This window comes from Aquarana catesbeiana, linkage group LG04, assembly GCF_042186555.1.
Source record: "Aquarana catesbeiana isolate 2022-GZ linkage group LG04, ASM4218655v1, whole genome shotgun sequence".
In the NCBI taxonomy this organism is placed as follows: Eukaryota; Metazoa; Chordata; class Amphibia; order Anura; family Ranidae; genus Aquarana; species Aquarana catesbeiana.
The window spans coordinates 39463916-39485391 of record NC_133327.1 but is presented as its reverse complement, the minus strand read 5'-3'; the positions used below and the strand labels follow the sequence as shown (position 1 = coordinate 39485391).

At 41.8% G+C, this 21476-nt stretch overlaps 2 protein-coding genes across 4 annotated transcripts in view; both read left to right on the top strand.

Moving 5' to 3' along the window:
• LOC141139173 (cytochrome P450 2C5-like) overlaps positions 1-21476 on the top strand; it is a 117325-nt gene that overhangs the window by 35154 nt on the left and 60695 nt on the right. The window lies entirely within an intron of this gene.
• Positions 1738-19487, top strand: LOC141139176 (cytochrome P450 2K1-like). Its single transcript, XM_073625078.1, has 4 exons — positions 1738-1904; positions 4344-4528; positions 11348-11489; positions 19143-19487. The coding sequence occupies exons 1-4, from the start codon at positions 1838-1840 to the stop codon at positions 19319-19321; spliced, it is 573 nt and encodes a 190-aa protein (XP_073481179.1). The 5' UTR covers positions 1738-1837; the 3' UTR covers positions 19322-19487.

Sequence of the window (21476 nt, the reverse complement as noted above, 5' to 3'; positions counted from 1 at the left end):
GGAGCTACGGATGTCAGCGGTGACATGTCCACTGACATCCGTTTCCCTCCAATCCGCTAAATCCAGACGGATGGAAACCCTATTTTCCATCCGTCTATCGGATTGGATGAAAACAGACAAGCGGCCCATTTTCATCTGATCCCCCATAGAGGAGAGTGGAGATCTAACAGGTCCGTCTCTGCACAGTGAGCAGAGACGGACTTGTCATCCGCTGGCTCAGCGGGGATCAACGGAGCGATCCTCGCTGAGCAAGCGGATCAGTAAAAACGGACAGCCCCGTGTGAAGGGGGCCTTAAGGTTTCTTGGCTGTTGCTTGATAACTTGAAGCTTCAGATTTTGTAAGTTTGCCCACTTACAAACAAATTAAGGGTCTATATTTATTATCATAGGTGTATTTTAAATGTTAGACACAGAATACCAACCAAAAATCCAGAAAAAACACATAAAACAAGTGCTATAAATTAAGTTGCAGTTCAGTGAGTAAAATAAGTATTTGATTGCCAAGCAAAACATGACTTAGTCCTTGTGGAGAAACCCTTGTTGGCAAGCACAGAGGTAAGACATTTCTTGTAGTTGGTGACCAGGTTCTACACACATCTCAGAAGGATTTTTGGTCCACTCTTTACTCTTTTACTTTTTTACAAATAGTGTTCTTAGGGTCAGCATTTTTCTTCCTCCAAACACGGCGAGTCCCCCTCCTCAAGAATGCACATGTACAGTCATGCCAACGAACATCTAAATGATTCAGAGATGGATTGGGAGAAAGAGCCATGGTCAGATGAGACCAAAATTTAGCTCTTTGGCATTAACTAGACTCGCTGTGTTTGGAGGGAGAAAAATGCTGACCCCAAGAACACCATCCCTACAGTCAAGCACAGAGGTGGAAACATATTGTTTTTAGGCTGTTGCTCTGCTGAAGGTACAGGCCAACTTTACCGCATTGAGGGGCTAATGGATGGGGCCATGTATTGTAAAATCTTGGATGAGAACCTTCTTCCCTCAGCCAGAAGACTGAAGATGGGTTGTGGATAGGTCTTCCAGCATGACAATGACCCAAAACATACAGCCAAGGCAACAAAGGAGTGGATCAAGAAGAAGCACATTAAGGTCATTGAGTGGCCTAGCCAGTCTCCAGAATTTAATCCTATAGAAAATGTATAGAGGGAGCTGAAACTTCGAGTTGCCAAGAGACAGCTGAGAAACCTTAAGAATTTAGAGAAGATCTGTAAAGAAGAGTGGACCAAAATCCCTTCTGAGATGGGTGCAAACCTGGTCACCAACTAAAAGAAATGTCTTACCTCTGTGCTTGCCAACAAGGGTTTCTCCACCAAGTGCTAAGTCATGTTTTGCTTGGCAATCAAATACTTATTTTACTCACTGAACTGCAACTTAATTTATAGCACTTGTTTTATGTGTTTTTTCTGGATTTTTGGTTGATAGTCTGTCTCTAACATTTAAAATACACATATGATAAAAAAATATAGACCCTTAATTTGTTTCTAAGTGGCCAAACTTACAAAATCTGCAAGGGATCAAATGATTATTTTCCCCACTGTACATTGTACAGCAACAGGAATATGAACGCTTTAACTTCACATATTACACAAACATATACATGCTACACAAGCCCTTTTGGAATTTAATGTCACTTAAGCTGGAGTTGCGATGGTCCAATTTCTGGGTTTATATTACATATGTTTATTTGGAATAACAATGGCCACATAGCCTATATCACTAAGTTTATAAAAACTAAATTTTACAGGAGAAGCCCAGTCATGAGTTATATTTTACCAATGAAAACCTAACAGCGCTTGTAACTGATCTCTTTTCTGCTGGGATGGAGACAACCTCGACCACACTTCGCTGGGGAATTCTGTTCATGATAACTTACCCAGACATCCAAAGTAAGAGTGAAGCCGTGTTCTTATACAGTCATCATGAACTGCCATGCAGCTGTGTTTTTGATGTAACATCTATCTGAATATGTGGGTGATTTACTGTTTTCTATTTCCCATGCTTGGACCATATTTATGATAATAAATTCATATAGTGACTTATAACCACTAGCAGGTGCAGCTCTCTGTATGTCAGACAATGGAGTTGGCCGAAACCAAAACTGAGAAATGTATTACCGAATGAACCAATTAGAGACTGCATGATTTTGGAAAGGTTATTATTTTCCGAAGTTTTTACATGACCTGGCAGTTTGTTTTTGAGATGACTGGAGGTATCGATTTTAATTGATACAAGTGGAATGAGTGAATCTCATTGAAATTAGAAGGACCATAGACTTTCAACAAGGTAGGAGTTGGGCCCCAACTTTCAATAAAACAGGCAAAATCTAGCATTATTCATACATGGATTCAGGAATCTCCACTGACGGCTATTGTGTTCAGCAGCCATGGCATCTGTGGTTGCCTAAATACAGTGGAGCCATCCATGGCTTGAATTTCATCAGTTTTCAGCCTAAATGTCACTTTTGCTGTAGTACATTCTACGGGTGTCCAAGTTCATGGTGTAGTATATCTTACACGTGTGTAAGGCTAGGCGAGTGGCATCTCCTCCATGTTCGCCTCCTCGTTGGGCACCAAGCATGGATAACATAGGAGGCATACCCCGGGGTGACTTCTTCTGGGCTATTCTAGGCACTTGTGACAGGATCACTTTATTACACAAAGAGTACCTTTACTTATGTGCCATCTTCATCAATGCCCCAGGACAAGGCTGTGCTTGGTGAACTTCCGTTACCCTTGGTAACCACTTGCATCTTCACACTGTAATAACTATTGATGTCTTCATATCCCAAAGTACCTAAGTGAACTGACTGTAGAAAGGTGCCGGTTACTTGCAATACACCCCTTTAGCAACTTCGGACTAGACGGGAACAAGGTTTACTTAGATAAGTGCAACATATTAAAAGTCCACATGTAAGAACAGTATTTCATCCTACATCCCTAACCCTATCTCAGGCTACGTGCTGCCCCAGCATACCTGCAAAGGTAGAGTCCATGTATTGTCAGGGGATCCATAAGTGGCATTTCCCAGTGCTGGAGTCTTCAGGGTCAAACCCCAGGTCCTGATGACCTTTAACATGATGGTAGTGGCAGTAGCAGCAGATAACATTCTTTCACTCCTCACAGGAGTGGCTTTCCGATTCTCTCCCCTTCGGGAGCTCTCTGCTGCAGACCACTGTCCCTCTCTTATAGCACAGGATCAGTGGATTGGACCCAAAGAAAACCTGCCAAAATCCTTAACCCTTACCACCTTGTCCAAGGCAGCACCTAACTGGGTTAATTTCAACCTGCTTACAGGCATGCCTCTTCATGTGCAAGTTTATGGTATGTCCCGAGTATGTTTATTTATTTTATTTTTGCCCTTTAATTCCTATTAAAAGTCCTGCTCCCTATTAAATGGTAATTTATTAATCTATTTATTTATTTTTGCATTGGTACACATTCTCCATGGCAGTGTCTGGCTACCCATGCCCTTTTTTCCCAAAAGCTTCAAATTGGCCTTGAAAAATCCAGAAAAAATACTAGCTGTGTCTCCTAATTTCAGGCTGATTTTGTGGATCCTCCCGCAAACTGAATCCATGCCAGTTCGTTCAACACTAGCTATGGCAATTTTTTTTCTTCAGCTGTTTTGCTAAATATACACCTGACTAGTTAATACAGTTACAGCTGGTAGTAAATTTTTTTTTAGGGGGGGGGGGAGGCAGTGATCTGTCTGCGGCCACCCCCCCACCACCATCTAGGTCATGGGTTTCCATCAGGCAGCGGCCGTCAGACATCGACGTCTCTCCTCGGTTTCATGGCGGCGCGGCTTCCCCTGTGTCTCCTCCCTCCTCGGCGGACAAATGGATCACTTCTCCTCTCGACCAATCGGGTCTTAGGACCTGCTTCCTGAGCCAGGATTGGCCGGGAAGAAAATAAGGAAGACAATAGTGAATATTAATTCGCTAATTTTTACACAACTGGGTGGGCTCGGGGTGCAGAGCCTACCCTTTTTTGAAGCCAATTAGAGCCTCCAGCTCTAATCATGTGCTTCTATAAATAAAAAACCTCCCATTGGAATCCATGCATCTAGCAGCCTGCACGTAATTTAGGGGCTGGGCGCATGGATTGGGGAGGCGGCACCCCTGCTGCCGCTCAGTTAATATACTACTTCTATTCGTGATAACAGTTTATTAGCAAGCCCGCTAGTAGCAGCCACACACCATTTGATAGTACTGAAGTTTTCTATCAGTTAGCCCACCATGCATTGCACCCTTCAATAAATGGATATCTGTAAAAAAAAAGATTCTTCCTTTAACAGGGTAATATTTTTTTTTTTCTTTTAATTAGGGAAAGTTCAAAATGAGATTGAAAAAGTGATTGGATCATCTGCGCCACAAACTGGTCACCGTAAGAACTTGCCGTACACAGATGCCGTTATTCACGAAATTCAAAGATACGCAAATATTGTTCCAACCAACCTCCCACATGCTACTACTCAAGATGTCAACTTCAGGGGTTACTTTCTTCCAAAAGTAAGCAGAAAATTGTTTCTGCACCTCGTTATTTCATTCTTTACAGGAAATGGAATGATGATACTGCTAGCTTTGAAGAAAAACTTGAATCCGGATGGCCGCACTCCAACGATAATATCTTTATTGGTAAAAATCCATACAGCAAACGATGAAGTAGATCGCTAACATGTTTCACACCGTAACTACTGGTGCTTACTCATAGCTAAAAGCTATGCTAGCTTTGAGCCAGGATCTCTGGGGCTGTAGACACACATCAAATATGTAGGTTGGAACTAGGAGTATGATGTGAGGATAGCTAGAGGATGGTGGACTGTACTAGACAAATGGCGTTTGGTATATGGGTCACTTTACTTAATTTTCTGACTAAAGTTCCACTTTAAGTCCTGCTAGATTACTTCATGCTGGTCCTATTTGAAGGTACATGATGTCCCCTTTTGCAGGTATAGCTATGTAAAATATTACAAATAGGTGCCTAAACTGTTTAAAACACAGTAATACACTGTCTCACCCAGCTCTGCACATGCACAGTTACTCTCTATTTTTAGTCATTCTGCTGAATTTGTAGAGGCCGATCTGCTGACAGCCTAAAGATTTGCTGCTGTTCAGGGGGTCTGGGCTTCACCAAAATGGCAGCCTCTAGCAAAAAGAAATAGGAGCAATGTTGGAAGCAATTTACAGCACACACTAGTTTTGGTAGCATAATTATTAATGTGGAATTTATGTTCCTTTGCAAAGAACATTATTTTTCTCAAGTTGTTATGGGTAAAGTTCCACTTTGACAGGGTAGCTCAGAAGATTTTTGTCTGGCCCACCTAGAAATTGCCCATAAAGTGAAATAAATATGGCATCTAGCAATGCTGAAAAAAACTACATGCTAAATAATCCAGCATTTTGGACTACAGATGCACCCTGTGAGAAAGAGACAAGAGCAGCAGCTATAGTAGCAAATTCCTACACTATTATTCCCAGATGGGAAGAGGCATTACCAGGATGATATGATCACCTTGCATAATACATATAGTAAATGTTCTATAGAGTAAACTTGGTACACAGCTGTTCACTTTAAGGTTATTGCAAATGGCAAGTGGGTACACTTTGAAGTAAAAGAGTTTTAAACTTCACCTACGGAAAGGCTTCTTTACAGCATGAACTCAGTTTTGGATGTTCTCATCCACATTTGCTCAATTATAAATTTAAATTAATAAAAACTTTAGTAAGGAAAGTATTAACCCCTTATAACTTCCACAGCAGGTGTGTAGACACATGAACTTGAATAAAGAAAATGTCAAGTGATTTAACTCTCTCTAGTATTAACCAAAATAAGAAATATCAGCTTTGGGTAGATTTCCCTTTTCACATCTTAAAGGAGAGTTTGATGTTATAAAATAGGAGGCTGTTGTTGGAGATCTCACTACAGGAACACAAAAGGATCCCATGGTCCGAAGTCCCATAATTCTCTCAGGAACAGAAAGAATTATGAACAGTTTATAAAACTGCAAAAAGCATCCGTGCTTGAACAACTGACAAATATTAGAAAGCCGCTAGCACATTTGTTGGTCACAAACATAATCAATATAAAAACATAAAATGCAGAGCTTATCATAAAGGGAATACAGTACACATCAAGTCCATTGTCCTAAGATGAATGACAGCAAGGCGTGATACAAAATCCAAAATGGAAATGATGGATAATACATATGGAGTCCTTCAGTTTTAGAGGAGATGGTAGCAAGACAGGAAACTTCAGGCTGGGGACCGCCACCTTTAACACCACCACACACAGTCTCTTCCCAAAGTAGTTGAGGAGACACCAGATGAGGGGAATCGTCTTGGTGGTTGCCTACGATGACATATATGCATGTTTAACCCTCAGTAGGCAACCACCAAGACGATTCCCCTCATCTGGTGTCTCCTCAACAAGGTTCCAAATCTTAGCGTCTTGATCACCCACATGCACACTCAGGTCCGCAACATGTGTCTCTCTTTCAGCTGCTTCTGACTTGTTCTCCAGCACAGTGAATGCGCTGGAGGACAGGTCAGAAGCAGCCGAAAGAGAGACTCATCTTGGAGGTTGCCTAGGATCACATATATGCACTTTTGACCCTCTGTTATAAGGGGTCAACTACTCTTGGTAGGAGGCTGTGTGTGGTGGTGTTAAAGGTGGCAATCTCTAGTTTGGATCTAAGTTTCCTGTCTAGCTACCATCTCCTCTAAAGATGAAGGACTCCATATGTGTTATCCATCATTTTCATTTTAGATTTTGTATCACGTCTTGCTGCCATTCCTCTTAGGATAATGGACTTGATGTGTACTGTATTCCCTTTTATGATAAGCGCTGTATTTTATGTTTTCTATGAACAGTTAATTAATCTCAGATTTTTACCTTCACCATTGCTGCAGCTGGTGTTATTGTCCAACCAATTAATTCGATATTCCAGTCGCACACGTTCCCGGACAAATGGAAATAGAACATTAATGGGTGCTGTAACGATTACCAGTTGGCTTCTGGAAGCATCAGACAGAAGTACATCTTCGCCAGCTCACCATGGATCAGCAGACAAAGTTGTCCAAAAAAGTTTTTTTAATCGAAAACGGTCACATCACAAGGAAGGTGCGACACCTTCCTTGTATTGTGACCGTTTTCGATTAAAAAACCTTTTTTGGACAACTTTGTCTGCTGATCCATGGTGTGCTGGCGAAGATGTACTTTATTGTCCAACCATTCATATAAAAGCAATATTTCAATTTTGATTATTAAAGTGGTTATAAACCTCTGACATGAAATATGAACAAAGAATATCCCTTGATAGTGTCAATGTGTGTCAATTCAGAGGGCTAAGTATAATTTCTCTCTGCTGCTTCATTCCCCTGCTGTCTGCATGCATCACTTCTGACAAGTTTTCCTCGCACCAAGAGTTAAAAAGGTGACAGGGGGGGAGCTCCAGCACACAGTCTGTGACTGACAGCCTCAGCTCCGTTCCTGTGTCTAAGGAGGGTGTGTCCCTTCCCTCCAATCAGCTCTCAACGAGCAGAGTGTAACTTCAGCTCCCTGCCTCCTGCCTACTGGAAGCTCACACAAGCTGTATAAATTCTAGTCTTTGAATGTCTGTAGAGGACAAATGGCTGCAGGTAAACAGGTACAACTTATGTAGGAGGATTTGTTTAATCCCTGTGTATCACCCAAGGCTAGTCACTTCAGTGAGTATATGTGAGGGTTTACAACCACTTTATCTTCCCTGGCAGAATTCTCGAGTGTGGCTTGGGGTGAATTTTCAGTACCAAAAGCGGTAACCCTGAGCCACACTCAGAATCGCATTGCAGGATCCAGGCAAAATGACTTACCTTGTCCCCAGGATCCTGCCATGTCCCCCTGCTGTGTGTGCCAGCTGTGTCCTCCGCTCGATCTATCACAGTGCCGAGCTCCGTTCCCTGCTAGCGTCACGACACACGGCACCAAATTCAAAAGGTGAAAAACACACAATACATACAGTACACTGTAATCTTACAGATTACATTACTGTATCAAATTATTTCACATCCCTTTTGTCCCTAATACTTTGTCCAGTGCCCTGTATGCAGTTTTATATTATATATAATGTTTTTTCTGCCTGGAAACTTGAGATTGTCCATGGCAACCAAAAAGTGTCCCTTTACGTCAAAAGCGATAATAAATTGGAATCACTTGCAGAATTGAGCGATAGTGATTTGTGGGGAAATTCGTCATCAAACACTGAAAGTGACGACAGCGACAATTCTGCAACTGAGCAAATTTCAATGTTTTTGATTTGATTACATGATTGAATACATTTTATTATTATTATTATTATTATATTATTATTTCTTATAATTATTTATAGTTATTTATTATAATTTTATGATTTTGTGTTTTCAAACTTTATCATACCCAGGATTTCTACTAGACTCTCTTGTTTGGACAGATTTAAATGCTGGTATTCCTAATGCCCCGTACACACGGTCGGACTTTGTTCGGACATTCCGACAACAAAATCCTAGGATTTTTTCCGACGGATGTTGGCTCAAACTTGTCTTGCATACACACGGTCACACAAAGTTGTCGGAAAATCCGATCAATCTGAACGCAGTGACGTAAAACACGTACGTCGGGACTATAAACGGGGCAGTGGCCAATAGCTTTCATCTCTTTATTTATTCTGAGCATGCGTGGCACTTTGTCCGTCGGATACGATCTGAATTTCCGACGATTTTGTTGTCGGAAAATTTTATATCCTGCTCTCAAACTGTGTGTCGGAAAATCCGATGGAAAATGTGTGATGGAGCCCACACACGGTCGGAATTTCCGACAACAAGGTCCTATCACACATTTTCCGTCGGAAAATCCGACCGTGTGTACGGGGCATAAGAATTACAGGCCTACAATATAAAACAACATATTTCCATGCAGAACATTGTACCGCTTTGAGCATCAAAAATCTGACATAATCATACCGCCATTGCCAGGAATGTAACTGGTTTTTGAAACCTAAATCGTTGGATATAGTTCAGCTTTATTACATAAGACTTTATAAGTCCTTTCACTGTACATATGTGGGGTTACATGTCTACTGGCTAAACGCTTCGGATCCAGTCATTCTATAAACAGATGACTTTTAAAACACTATGGCCTACAGCATGGAGACATCCCTACAAATTCTAGAGTTAAAGTGTCTCCAGTGAAGACTACTGTTAATGCTACAGCATCCAAAGACATTTTAGATGATAGTGCATTTCCAGCCTTGTGGCAAAAATTTGTGGAAGGTTTTCTTTTTTTTTTAAACTAGTATGACTGTGCCGTGTGCAAAAAGTTCCATAAAGACTTTGGAGTTGATTTACTAAAACTATCAAATGCAAACTTGGGTGCAGCAGTGCACAGAAACCAATCAGCTTCCAGTTTTTGGGGGGTTTTTTTGTCAAAGCTTAATTGAACAATCTGAAGTTGAAGCCGATTGGCTACCATGCTCAGCCCCACCAGATTTTGCCCTCTCCAGTTACAGTTAATCAACTCCATAGTTTAATAGGTTTGATGTGGAAGAACCTAAGTGGCCCGCACAGAACCTTGCCCTCAACCGTACTGAACACCTTTTGAGATGAATCTTCTTGTCCAACATCAATACCTTACATAGTTACATAGTAGGTGAGGTTGAAAAAGACACAAGTCCATCAAGTCCAACCTATGTGTGTGATTATATGTCAGTATTACATTGTATATTCCTGTATGTTGCGGTCGTTCAGGTGCTTATCTAATAGTTTTTTGAAACTATTGATGCTCCCCGCTGAGACCACTGCCTGTGGAAGGGAATTCCATATCCTTGCCGCTCTTGCAGTAAAGAACCCTCTACGTAGTTTAAAGCAGAGCTCCGCCAATTTTTTTTTTTTTTTAGGTCAGCAGCTACAAATACTGCAGCTACTGACTTTTAAAATGAGGGCACTTACCTGTCCAGGGCGCCCGCGATGTCACACCCGAAGCTGATCTGTCCCTCGGCTCTCGGGTGCTGCCGCTGCCATCTTCGGTAAGGGAATTAGGAAGTGAAGCCTTGCGGCTTCACTTCCTGGTTCCCTACTGCGCATGTAAGACTCGTGCTGTGCATTCCCACTGGTCCCTGCTGTCTTCTGGGACCTGTGTGCCTCCCAGAAGACAGCAGGGTGGATGGAGGAGGCTCCAGAAGTGGTGTAGCTACCCCGTATCTATGCCCAGAAGTGGGAGCAAAATACCTGTATTAGACAGGTATCTGCTCCCCCCACCCCCCTGAAAGGTGCCAAATGTGACCCCGGAGGGGGGAGGAACCCGAAAAACGGAAGTTCCATTTTTGGATAGAACTCTTTTCTTCTAATTTTAATGCGTGGCCACCTGTCTTGTTAAACTCCCTTCCACAAAAAAAGTTTTACCCCTGTTGTGGGGTCACCAGTACAGTATTTGTAAATTGAAATCATATCCCCTTCCAAGCGTGTCTTCTCCAGAGAGAATAAGTTCAGTGCTCTTAACCTTTCCTCATAACTAATGTCCTCCAGACCTTTTATTACCTTTGTTGCCCTTCTTTGTACTCGCTCCAATTCCAGTACATCCTTCCTGAGAACTGGTGCCCAGAACTGGACAGCATACTCCAGGTGCGGCCGGACCAGAGTCTTGTAGAGTGGGAGAATTATCGTTTTATCTCTGGAGTTGATCCCCTTTTTAATGCATGCCAATATTCTGTTTGCTTTGCTAGCAACAGCTTGGCACTACATGCCATTGCTGAGCCTATCATCTACTGGGACCCCCAGGTCCTTTTCCATCCTAGATTCCCCCAGAGGTTCTCCCCCTAGTGTGTAGATTGTATTTATATTTTTGCCACCCAAATGCAAATGTTTATTTGAGTGGGTACAAATTCCCACAAACTCCAAAATCTTGTTGGAAAGCCTTCCCTCAAGATCAGAGGTCATTAGAGACACAAAGAAAAGGGGAACATTGGAAGGGGTGGGGGGTTTGGAGGGTTGATTAACAATTTTCAATTAATTGTACGTAATTGATATTTTAAAGGTGAAATTGTATGGCCTCCAAAATATCAATTATTTTCACAGGAATAGCCAACAGGTCCCGATTGGATTTTTTTTTTTCAACATGAAGATTGTTGTGGGTAATTGTATTGTTCCACAAAACAACAGTTTTGAATAAAACATAGGATACAATAAAAGAGTAAATAAAAAAAAAATGGCCAACATTAGTCTACTGAGACAATCAACTAAGACATATCCATAGAAAAATAAACTTTGTTGGACTACTTTGTATAGTATTATAACTAATTAAATGTTAATATTTTTCAGGGGACATATGTAATTCCATTGCTAACATCTGTGCTGTTTGATGAGGCCCACTTTAAAAAACCAAAAGAGTTTTATCCTGAACATTTTCTGGATGCCAGTGGAAGTTTTTTGAAGAAAGAAGCCTTCATCCCATTTTCAGCCGGTAAGAAAAAGCTAAGGTTTAATCCAGTTTTTTTTTTTTTTTTCCTGGCTCCCCCCCCCCATCAACATTGGTGTTTGCATACAGACCACCCTTTGTACTTCACACAGCTAAAATCCAGTGAATGTAAGGGACAGCCCAGAGAAGGTAAATGTGGAATTTACTAAACTGGAAAGATCAAGTTTTTTTTTTTTTTTTTGTCAAAGCCTAATGCCCCATGCACATGATCGGACAGTCCGACAGCAAAACCGTGGATTTATTTCCGACGGATGTTGGCTCAAACTTGTCTTGCATACACACGGTCACACAAATGTTGTCAGAAATTAAGAACGCAGTGACGTACAACGTGTATGACAGGACTATAAAAAGGAAGTTCAATAGCCAGTGCATCATTCGTACTTGATTCCGAGCATGCGTGGAATTTTGTGCGTCGGACTTGTGTACACACGCTCGGAATTTCCGATAACAAGTTTTGTTGTCGGAAAATTTGAGAACCTGCTCTCAAACATTTGTGTGTGGAAATTCCGACAGCAAATTTTCAATGGAGCATACGCAACAAGCTCACATCGAACATTTCCCGTCGGAAATTCTGACCGTGTGTATGCGGCATTATTGAACAAGCTAAAATGCACACCATGACATGCATCAAAGTCAGAGTAAGGCTGGGTTCACACTATTGCGATTTGGATGCGGGATCACCGCATCCAATTTGCAATTGCAGGAGAATGTGACCAGCTCTCTATGGTTTTGGTGTTGTGCTTCATATAAAGTCCCACCATTCCCTTTTCCCCTTTCCCCTCTTTTTTCTACAGCTCTCTATGGAGCCGGTTCACAAATCTCTGATGCGGCTCCAGTGAGAATTTGCACAGGAGCCCTGTGCGTCTTTTGGTCTGTTTCCGGTCCGAATTCAGCCTAAAATTCAGGCTGAAATAGGAGCTGAGAGGGTGAACCAGGACGCACCGGACCCCTGTTGTGAGCCGCATCGGCATCCAGTGTGAACCAAGCCTAAGCCTTCTCAGTACAAGAGAGAAGCCTGTGGAAGAATAAAGGTAAGGCTAGAGTTCAGCTACAAATTGTACACTCCCCCAAATCTTTCTTTTTTCAGTTTTAGATAGCATAGTAAATGTACTCCTAGTGGGTTTTACTGCTACCCATTAGTCAGTTATGATAGGTTCATGATAGCCCATGCTCTAAAAGGCTCTGGGTGGCTTTTCAGAGGGTGACTAAGCAGTGGCTTTCAAGTATTTAGGAGGTGATCCTGCTATATATATGCTAATGATGTTTTGGTTGTTGCACTTCCTGGAGTTTATATTTGTATAAGCAGCACTCCTGACTTTTCTGAAAAATGGAATGCAGGTTCGTCTGTTTGTCCTACCAATCAGCAACACCATTTTAAAGTGTTACTAAACCCACAACAGTAAAATCAGTCTGTATATGCAGTAAAGCATGATTGTTATACTCGCTGTGGAACCTAAGGGGTTAATCCTCCACATTGTGTTAAAAGTCTGTTTGATCCTGTCTTCTCTGATCCTCCCCTTCTTCTACAGTCCCCAAACCATATTCTGATAGAACAAGAGCCCTAGGAGGCACTCTGTACATGCTATATTTGGTGTGTATTGCTAGAGTTTTTTTTTCTTTCCTTGGGAGGGTGCATGTGATCAGCACAGGGCCAATTAGCACTGTCCAGACAGAGGGTCAGGGATCCTGAAGCCTCATAGGACAATCTGAGTAGAATGTACACTCCTCCTACAAGCTTCAACCAGACACTGATAGAAGTCACAAAACTGTTCTAACTGCCGATGAGAAGAGAAAAGGTATTTAGCAGTTTATATTTACTAAAAAAAATGCCATGTTCTGTGATAGTGTGAGAGAACAGATATAGTGAATGCAGGGTCCTGGGTTTAGGGACACTTTAAGGGGATTATATGTCCAATGACTATACATGATATATTGATATGTCCAATTAATATAGATGATACATTGATACAGTATGTAAAATTAATATACACGATACATTGATATGTTCAATGAATATAGATTATACGTTGATATGTTTAATGACCATACATGATACATTGATATGTCCAATGAATATAGATGATACATTGATATGTTCATTAAATATAAACGATACATTGATATGTCCAATAAATATAAACGATACATTGATATGTCTAATGACTATACGTGATACATTGATATGGCCAATGAATATAAATGATACATTGATATGTCCAATGACCATATTGTCAGAAACCATGAACCAGACCGAGACAGAAGTACAGTATACACTTGTTTATTAATAAAAATAAAAAGGTAAATAGAGTAAGCGTAGTCAAACCATATGTGTTATCCATCAGGGTGTGTTACCGGCGCAAAACTCAAAATATATAACTCATCAATCTAGTTTGCTGCAATCATATAAACCTACCCAAAAATGGTAGAGTATAAATGATATAAAAGTGGATTGCGCTAACTTCTATGTGTGTTACCACTCCTGAAATATAAAATATTCAAAATATACAAAATGGGAAAAACTATACAAAATAGAAAAAATATCCTAGGCAGCGTGCTTTTCTATGTTGACTATTTTAGTATCAAAAATGTTCTTTCCCCACATGATAGTCCTAATTACAAGGATAACTTTAGTGAAGATATCTTAAGGTGTTACCAACCATTGTTTAAAGTGCTAGTGCTAAAAAAATTACAACAAAATTGAAAAACTGAAAACTAAAGATGTGCCAATATTACTTAGTGATCACTAAATTCCACATAGCAATATGTATGTGTACTGCACAGTGCAAAAAAATGTCCTCCACATATACGTATACACCACAGTACACTGGTTATCCTCAGTGAGTGATCACTTCTGTGCAATAGTAACGTTCCTCTTCAATATAATGTGCTTCTAATTCACCACTTATCGTGACTTCACCACAACCTAGTGCAATAGCCACTCACCAGATACGATAAGAATATGCACCTTTTGGTTCATTTAGGATAACCACTCCGTTTATGATGGATCCAATAGCAGCCTTTCCAAGCAGTATAATAATGCCTCTTGCTCTGTTTAGGCACTGTTGTGAGCAAACTCAGCCCATGGTAATAGATCTGACCAGTTGTTGTGATGGTCAGAAATATAGCAATGTAGGAATTGCTCCAAGGAATGATTGGCTCGTTCTGCAGCCCCATTAGACTGCAGGTGATACGCAGAGGAGAAAGCAAGCTGAATTCCCAGCTGTGCACAAAAGGCTCGCCAGAACCGGGACACAAACTGACTACCCCTGTCCGAGACAAATAACCTTGGGTAGCCCATGTAAGCGAAAGATCTCCCGAGCAAAAATGGAAGCCAGTTCCTTAGAAGTGGGCAACTTCTTAAGTGGAATACAATAACACATCTTTGAGAACAGGTCAACCACCATAAAGATAACTGTGTTGTCTTGGGAGTTGGGCAACTCCACAATGAAATTCATAGACAGGTGGGCCCAGGGCCTCTCTCCATTGGGTATGGGTTGTAGGAGGCCCACTGGAAGGTGTGGTGTAGTCTTATTCTGAGCACACATGGAACAGGCAGCTACGAAGTCAGTTACATCAGCACGTAGACTAGGCCACCAGAATTGTTGGTAAATGGCCCAAACGAGTTGATTCTTACCAGGATGGCCAGCTGCAATGGGAAAATGGTAAGTCTGGAGAACAGCAGTATGGAGACACTCTGGGACAAAGCAGCGGTCACGAGGTTTCTCAGGAGGAGCATCAACCTGAGCAGCAAGAATTTTGTCACCCAAAGGAGAAGTAAGACTGGTGCGAACTGTAGCCAGAATACAATCAGGAGGAATCATAGGAACCGAAACCGACTCCAACTTGGAAGTGGAGGAAAATTGTCGCAACAAGGCGTCAGCTCTTACATTCTTAGTACCGGGTAAGAATGAGGCAATGTAATTGAAACTTGACAAGAAAAGAGCCCATCACGCCCTTCTGGGAGAGAGGCGTTTAGCCTCAGAAAAGAATGTGAGATTCTTATGGTCAGTAAGAATGAGAACTGGCACAGTCGTACCTTTCAGGGCTAAAATGATTGCCAACAGCTCTCTGTCACCAATCTCGTAATTGCACTCGGCAGATGACAATTTCTTTGAAAAGTAGCCACAAGGATGCATAGGACTCTGAGGTAGGACGTTGAGACAGAAGGGCGCCAACACCAGTCTCAGAAGCATCAACCTCAAGGATGAAAGGTAACGTAGTATCAGGATGTGCCAACACAGGAGCAGAAACAAAGACAGCCTTGAGACTTTCAAAGGCCTTAATGGACTCCGGAGACCAACTCTGTGGGTTACCATTCTTTCTGGTCATATCGGTCAGGGGCTTGACCAGAGATGAGAAGTTACGAATAAACTTCCGATAATAGTTGGCAAAACCCAGGAAACGCTGCAGAGGACGTAACCACATGGGTCGAGGCCACTGTAGGATTGCCGAAAGTTTCTCTGGGTCCATCGAAAAACCAGCAGTGGAAATGACATAGCCCAGAAATTTAACCTGTTCCCAATGGAACTCACACTTCTCCAATTTACAATAGAGATTGTTCTCTCTTAATTTCTGAAGCACATGACAGACATCTGTGTGGTGGCTCTCCAGGGACTTGGAAAATATGAGGATATCATCGAGATAACACCACCACACATAACTGCAACAAATCTCGGAGGACATCATTAATAAATTCCTGGAAAACTGCTAGGGCGTTAAAAAGGCCAAAAGGCATTGTGAGATACTCGTAATGGCCTGTTCTGGTATTAAATACAGTTTTCCACTCATCGCCCTCCTTAATCCTCATGAGATTGTAAGCCCCTCTCAGATCAAGCTTAGTGAAAACTGTTGCTCCCTTGAGGCGGTCAAATAACTCTGTAATCAACGGGATCGGGTAGGCATTCTTAATCGTGAAATGATTGAGACCCCTATAATTAATACAAGGTCTCAGTTTACCGCTCCTCTTCTTCACAAAGAAGAAACTAGCACCAGCAGGAGACGAGGATTTGCGGATGAAACCCAGAGAAAGTGTGTCTGCAACATTATTCCTCCATGGCTTTATCCTTCAAGACCCACAGAGGGTAAACACGGCCACGAGGGCTAGTGGCACCAGGTTGAAGGTCAATTGCGCAATCATGCGGCTGGTGTGGAGGCAAACTACCAGCTTAAACTTTGTCAAAGACATCACTAAAATTACGGTACTCCTCTGGCAGGGAGGAGAGTGAAGAGGTACACAGGACCTTGACTACCTTCCGGAAGCATGTTTCACTGCATTGTGGTGACCAGGAGAGAACCTCAGCATGGAGCCAATCAAAAGAGGGGTTGTGCCTCTGTAACCAAGGATAACCAATAACCAGCGGAAACTTAGGAGAGGAAAGCACTTGGAATCGGATTTTCTCATGGTGAAGAGCCCCTACGGCCATGGACAACGGAACCGTCTGGGCAGGCTGTAGAGGTCTCCCATCAAGAGCCTCAATGGCAAGTGGAGTGTCATGCAGCTGCAGTGGAATCGAGTGCTTTGATACAAAGGCAGCATTAATGAACAGGCCTGCAGCCCCAGAGTTGATTAGAGCCTGTATCTCGATAGATGACTTCTGGATAACTGGGGACGCCACAACACCACCTAAGGTCTGTCCATGACAGGACCTCAAGGTTAGGGTGTTACCAGGAGGGGTAGGACAAGACTTCAAAAAGTGACCTGCCTGGCCACAATAAAGGCACAATCTCTCCCTCCTCCTAAAGGCTCTCTCTCATCCGCAGAGAGACGCGTGAAGCCCAAGTGCATGGGTTCATCTTCACTGACCGCCTCGGTACCAGGAGGCATGGGAGGTGAGGGAGGCACAGGTGGGACTGCAAAGCTCGGAGGCAAACGTACAGGAGGCTTCTGCAAGCACTCCTTAAAAGAAAGTCTTTCTCTGAGTCTGGAGTCAATGAGGATGGCAAACGAGATCAAGCTCTCCAGCTCAGTGGGTATATCTCAGGCTGCTATCTCATCCTTGCAGCCACGAGGGCCTCATTGTTCTAAGCAACCTCTGCTGCCAGAGTACAGAACTCAATGACGTAGTCGGCAACAGTTCTCGTACACTGTTTGATGGACATAAGGCACTTGGCAGCAGAAGCAGAGCATGCGGGAACATCAAATACCCTTAAAGGTATAATAAATAAAGGAGGCCACAAACTCAGGGTAACTCAAGACAACAGGTTTTTGCATCTCCCATAGAGGGTTAGCCCAGGCCAAGGCTCTCTCAGAAATCAAAGATATCACAAACCCTACTTTGCTTCTGTCCGTGGGAAACGCCTGGGGCAGCCTCTCAAAGTATATCTCAACTTGGTTGAGAAACCCTCTGCATTGAACTGGATCTCCCCCAAATCGCTGGGGAAGCGGGACGAAACCAGACATACCTCTTATAAAGGTAATACTCAAGGTGGGTACCTGCACAGAGACTGGAGCAGCAGCAGGGACGGCCTGCAACTGAGGTTGTACCGGAGCAGCCACAGTGGGGGATTCCAGGTGAGCTGTGCGACTCAGGAGCGTTTGTAACGCCATTGCAAACTGATCCATAAAGTGATCTTGTTCATCCAATCTGGAAAAAATATTACCAACAAGTGGATTGACTATCTTCTGAATTCATGGCCTTCACCTACTGTCAGAAACCATGAACCAGACCGAGACAGAAGTACAGTAAAATCACACTTGTTTATTAATAAAAATAAAAAAGTAAATAGAGTAAGCGTAGTCAAAGCATAGCCAGAGTTCAGTAACCGGATCGGGTAGTCAGCCAAGCCAGAGTTCAGTAACCAGATCGGGTAATCAGCCAGGCCAGAAGTCACGGATCCAAGTAGAGGAACAGCAAGCAGGATAAGGAGCCAGAAGGGATGTCGGCAAAGCCAGTCTTTAAACAGGAACGCAGGAGATGGTTTCTTGTGATATGACCAAGGTGAAGGCAGGAATGAAGTGAGCTGGAAATCTTTAAGTAGGCGGGACTGACGAGCAGATCCACAACAGCTGGTTAACTGTGGAGAGAGAAGAGAGCTGGCAATTAGCCGACAGCTGAGCGGCCAGCTCAGAGAAGGAAGGGCTAAGCCAGCCCTAACACATACTTGATACATGGATATGTCCAATGACTATAGATGATATATTGATATGCCCAATGAATATGAATGATACATTGATATGTCAAATGACCATACATGATACATTGATATGTTCAATGAATATACATGATACATTGATATGTCTAATGACTATACATGATACACTGATATGTGCAATGAATATAGATCATACGTTAGTCAAGTTGGGTGTATCTTGATACAGCAATGGGCGGGGATTACTGTATATCAGGAATGGGGATTACTGTATATCAGGAATGTGACCAGATATATCTGTAGTGATGTCTCGTTGTCTGTCTATACAGTCTTCAAAGTCAATCCATATTGTGTTTGGTTTCCTATACTGTAAGGAATAATGTATCACCTGTAGCCATTAGATATTAGAATTCACTTCAGAGTAACTTGCATGAGGTTTATGTGGCCACTGAACTCCTCGGTAAACCCCAATATCCATACCCTTTACAGCAGCAGGTACAGAATCTCAATTCTAATAACCTGATCATTTATCTCTTTTATATTTTCTAGGTAAAAGAAGCTGTGCTGGTGAGACATTGGTCAAAACGGAATTGTTTATGTTCTTTGTGAGGCTTCTACAAAACTTCACTTTCCAGGCTCCTCCTGGGACAAAGTTGGACCTGAAATCAGGAGTTGGGTTCACCCGGTGTCCTATCATTCATAACATTTGTGCTGTGCCCCGTGTGTGATACTGGATCATGAACTTGTGAAACAAATGACTTTATATTTATCTGGAATCACCAGACCATTCATGAAATGAAGATGAACCACAACATGTTTTCCTAGTCTGTGCACAATTAGGAGTATATGTACAGGATTACTAAATTTATAAATTAAAGTATATATGGCAATTTACAGGGTCTTTGATGTGTTTTCTATTTTCAGTTTTTTTCTTTATTTTCCCCTGGTGATCCTGCGAGAAACATACTTGCTGTCCTAGGGTGACAAGACTCTCTCCCTGTTTTGTATCTATGGAAGAGCAGCAATGTCACCCTAGGACAGGAAGTAATTATAGAAATCTGAGTAAGGTTTGGGACTTTTTTTGTACTTTTTTGTGTTAATGACCACTGAGCCAACAAGTTATATATAAAATCATTTGTACATAATTTTATTTAGAACATTCTACAATTCTTAAAAGAAAGGGGTTTATTCCATAAAAAACTAGTTAACAAACTGCTTGTCCAGGGTGATGTAATCCTGGATTCAAGATCCAGTTTTGTGTATTTCATCCAACGCGTTTCGCAGCTTGACCTGCTTCGTCGGGGCCTCAGATCCTGTCAAATACTGTAACAGCATGTACAAGATATGACAATTAATGTTTCATGTAGCAAAATCACAAATTAATTTCTTAACACACAGCATCATCTTTTGTTTTCAGAAAAAATGTACATATATTTTCTACATTCATTGTGACATTCCACATAACGGGGCAAATGATATTTCATGGTATAGATCATTATATTGTAAAAGGTGTATATATATATATCACAAAATTACTTGTATAGTATTACATCAGAGAGTGGTGGCAAGTAGCCTGGAGAGCCCATGGGGAACATAACCCCAAAAAGGAAACACACATATAGGAGCAAGGACAATACCATATATCTGGATGTTGGAAATATATACTGTACTGTTATAGTGCACCACAGGGGACATAGGAAAATAAAAAAAAGGAGAAAGTGGAAAATGGGGTAAGAGGAAAAGAAAAGAAAAGAAAAGGGGGGAGAGGAGAGAGGCAACCCAGAGAAGGACGGCAATATAAATTATATTAACATAGTAAATTTTAATACAAATTATTGCAATAAAAGGTTGTTAAAACCATGTATTCATGTGACATAGAACAATATACGTCATGTATTAGAAAGCCATCGTGTCTTTGCCAAATGGTTCCAAGAGGTTGACGCGTTTCACATAATTGCTTCCTCAGGACCTTATTAACTTGGCAGCAAAGAAAATGGCCGATACAAAAAAAAGTTACAATAATCAATACTTAACATACAGTGGGGATGGAAAGTATTCAGACCCCCTAACATTTTTCACTCTTTGTTATATTGCAGCCATTTGCTAAAATCATTTAAGTTTATTTTTTTCCTCATTAATGTACACACAGCACCCCATATTGACAAAAAACACAGAATTGTTGACATTTTTGCAGATTTATTATAAAAGAAAAACTGAAATATCACATGGTCCTAAGTATTCAGACCCTTTGCTCAGTATTTAGTAGAAGCACCCTTTTGATCTAATACAGCCATGAGTCTTTTTGGGAAAGATGCATCAAGTTTTTCACACCTGGATTTGGGGATCCTCTGCCATTCCTCCTTGAGAACCTCTCTAGTTCTGTCAGGTTGGATGGTAAACGATGGTGGACAGCCATTTTTAGGTCTCTCCAGAGATGCTCAATTGGGTTTAAGTCAGGGCTCTGGCTGGGCCATTCAAAAATTAGTCATGGAGTTGTTGTGAAGTCACTACTTTGTTATTTTAGCTGTGTGTTTAGGGTCATTGTCTTGTTGGAAGGTAAACCCTTAGCCCAGTCTGAGGTCCTGAGAACTCTGGAGAAGGTTTTCGTCCAGGATATCCCTGTACTTGACCGCATTCATCTTTCCCTCGATTGCAACCAGTCGTCCTGTCCCTGCAGCTGAAAAACACCCCCACAGCATGATGCTGCCACCACCATGCTTCACTGTTGGGACTGTATTGGACAGGTGATGAGCAGTGCCTGGTTTTCGCCACACATACCGCTTAGAATTAAAGCCAAAAAGTTCTATCTTGGTCTCATCAGACCAGAGAATCTTATTTCTCACCATCTTGGAGTCCTTCAGGTGTTTTTTAGCAAACTCCAGG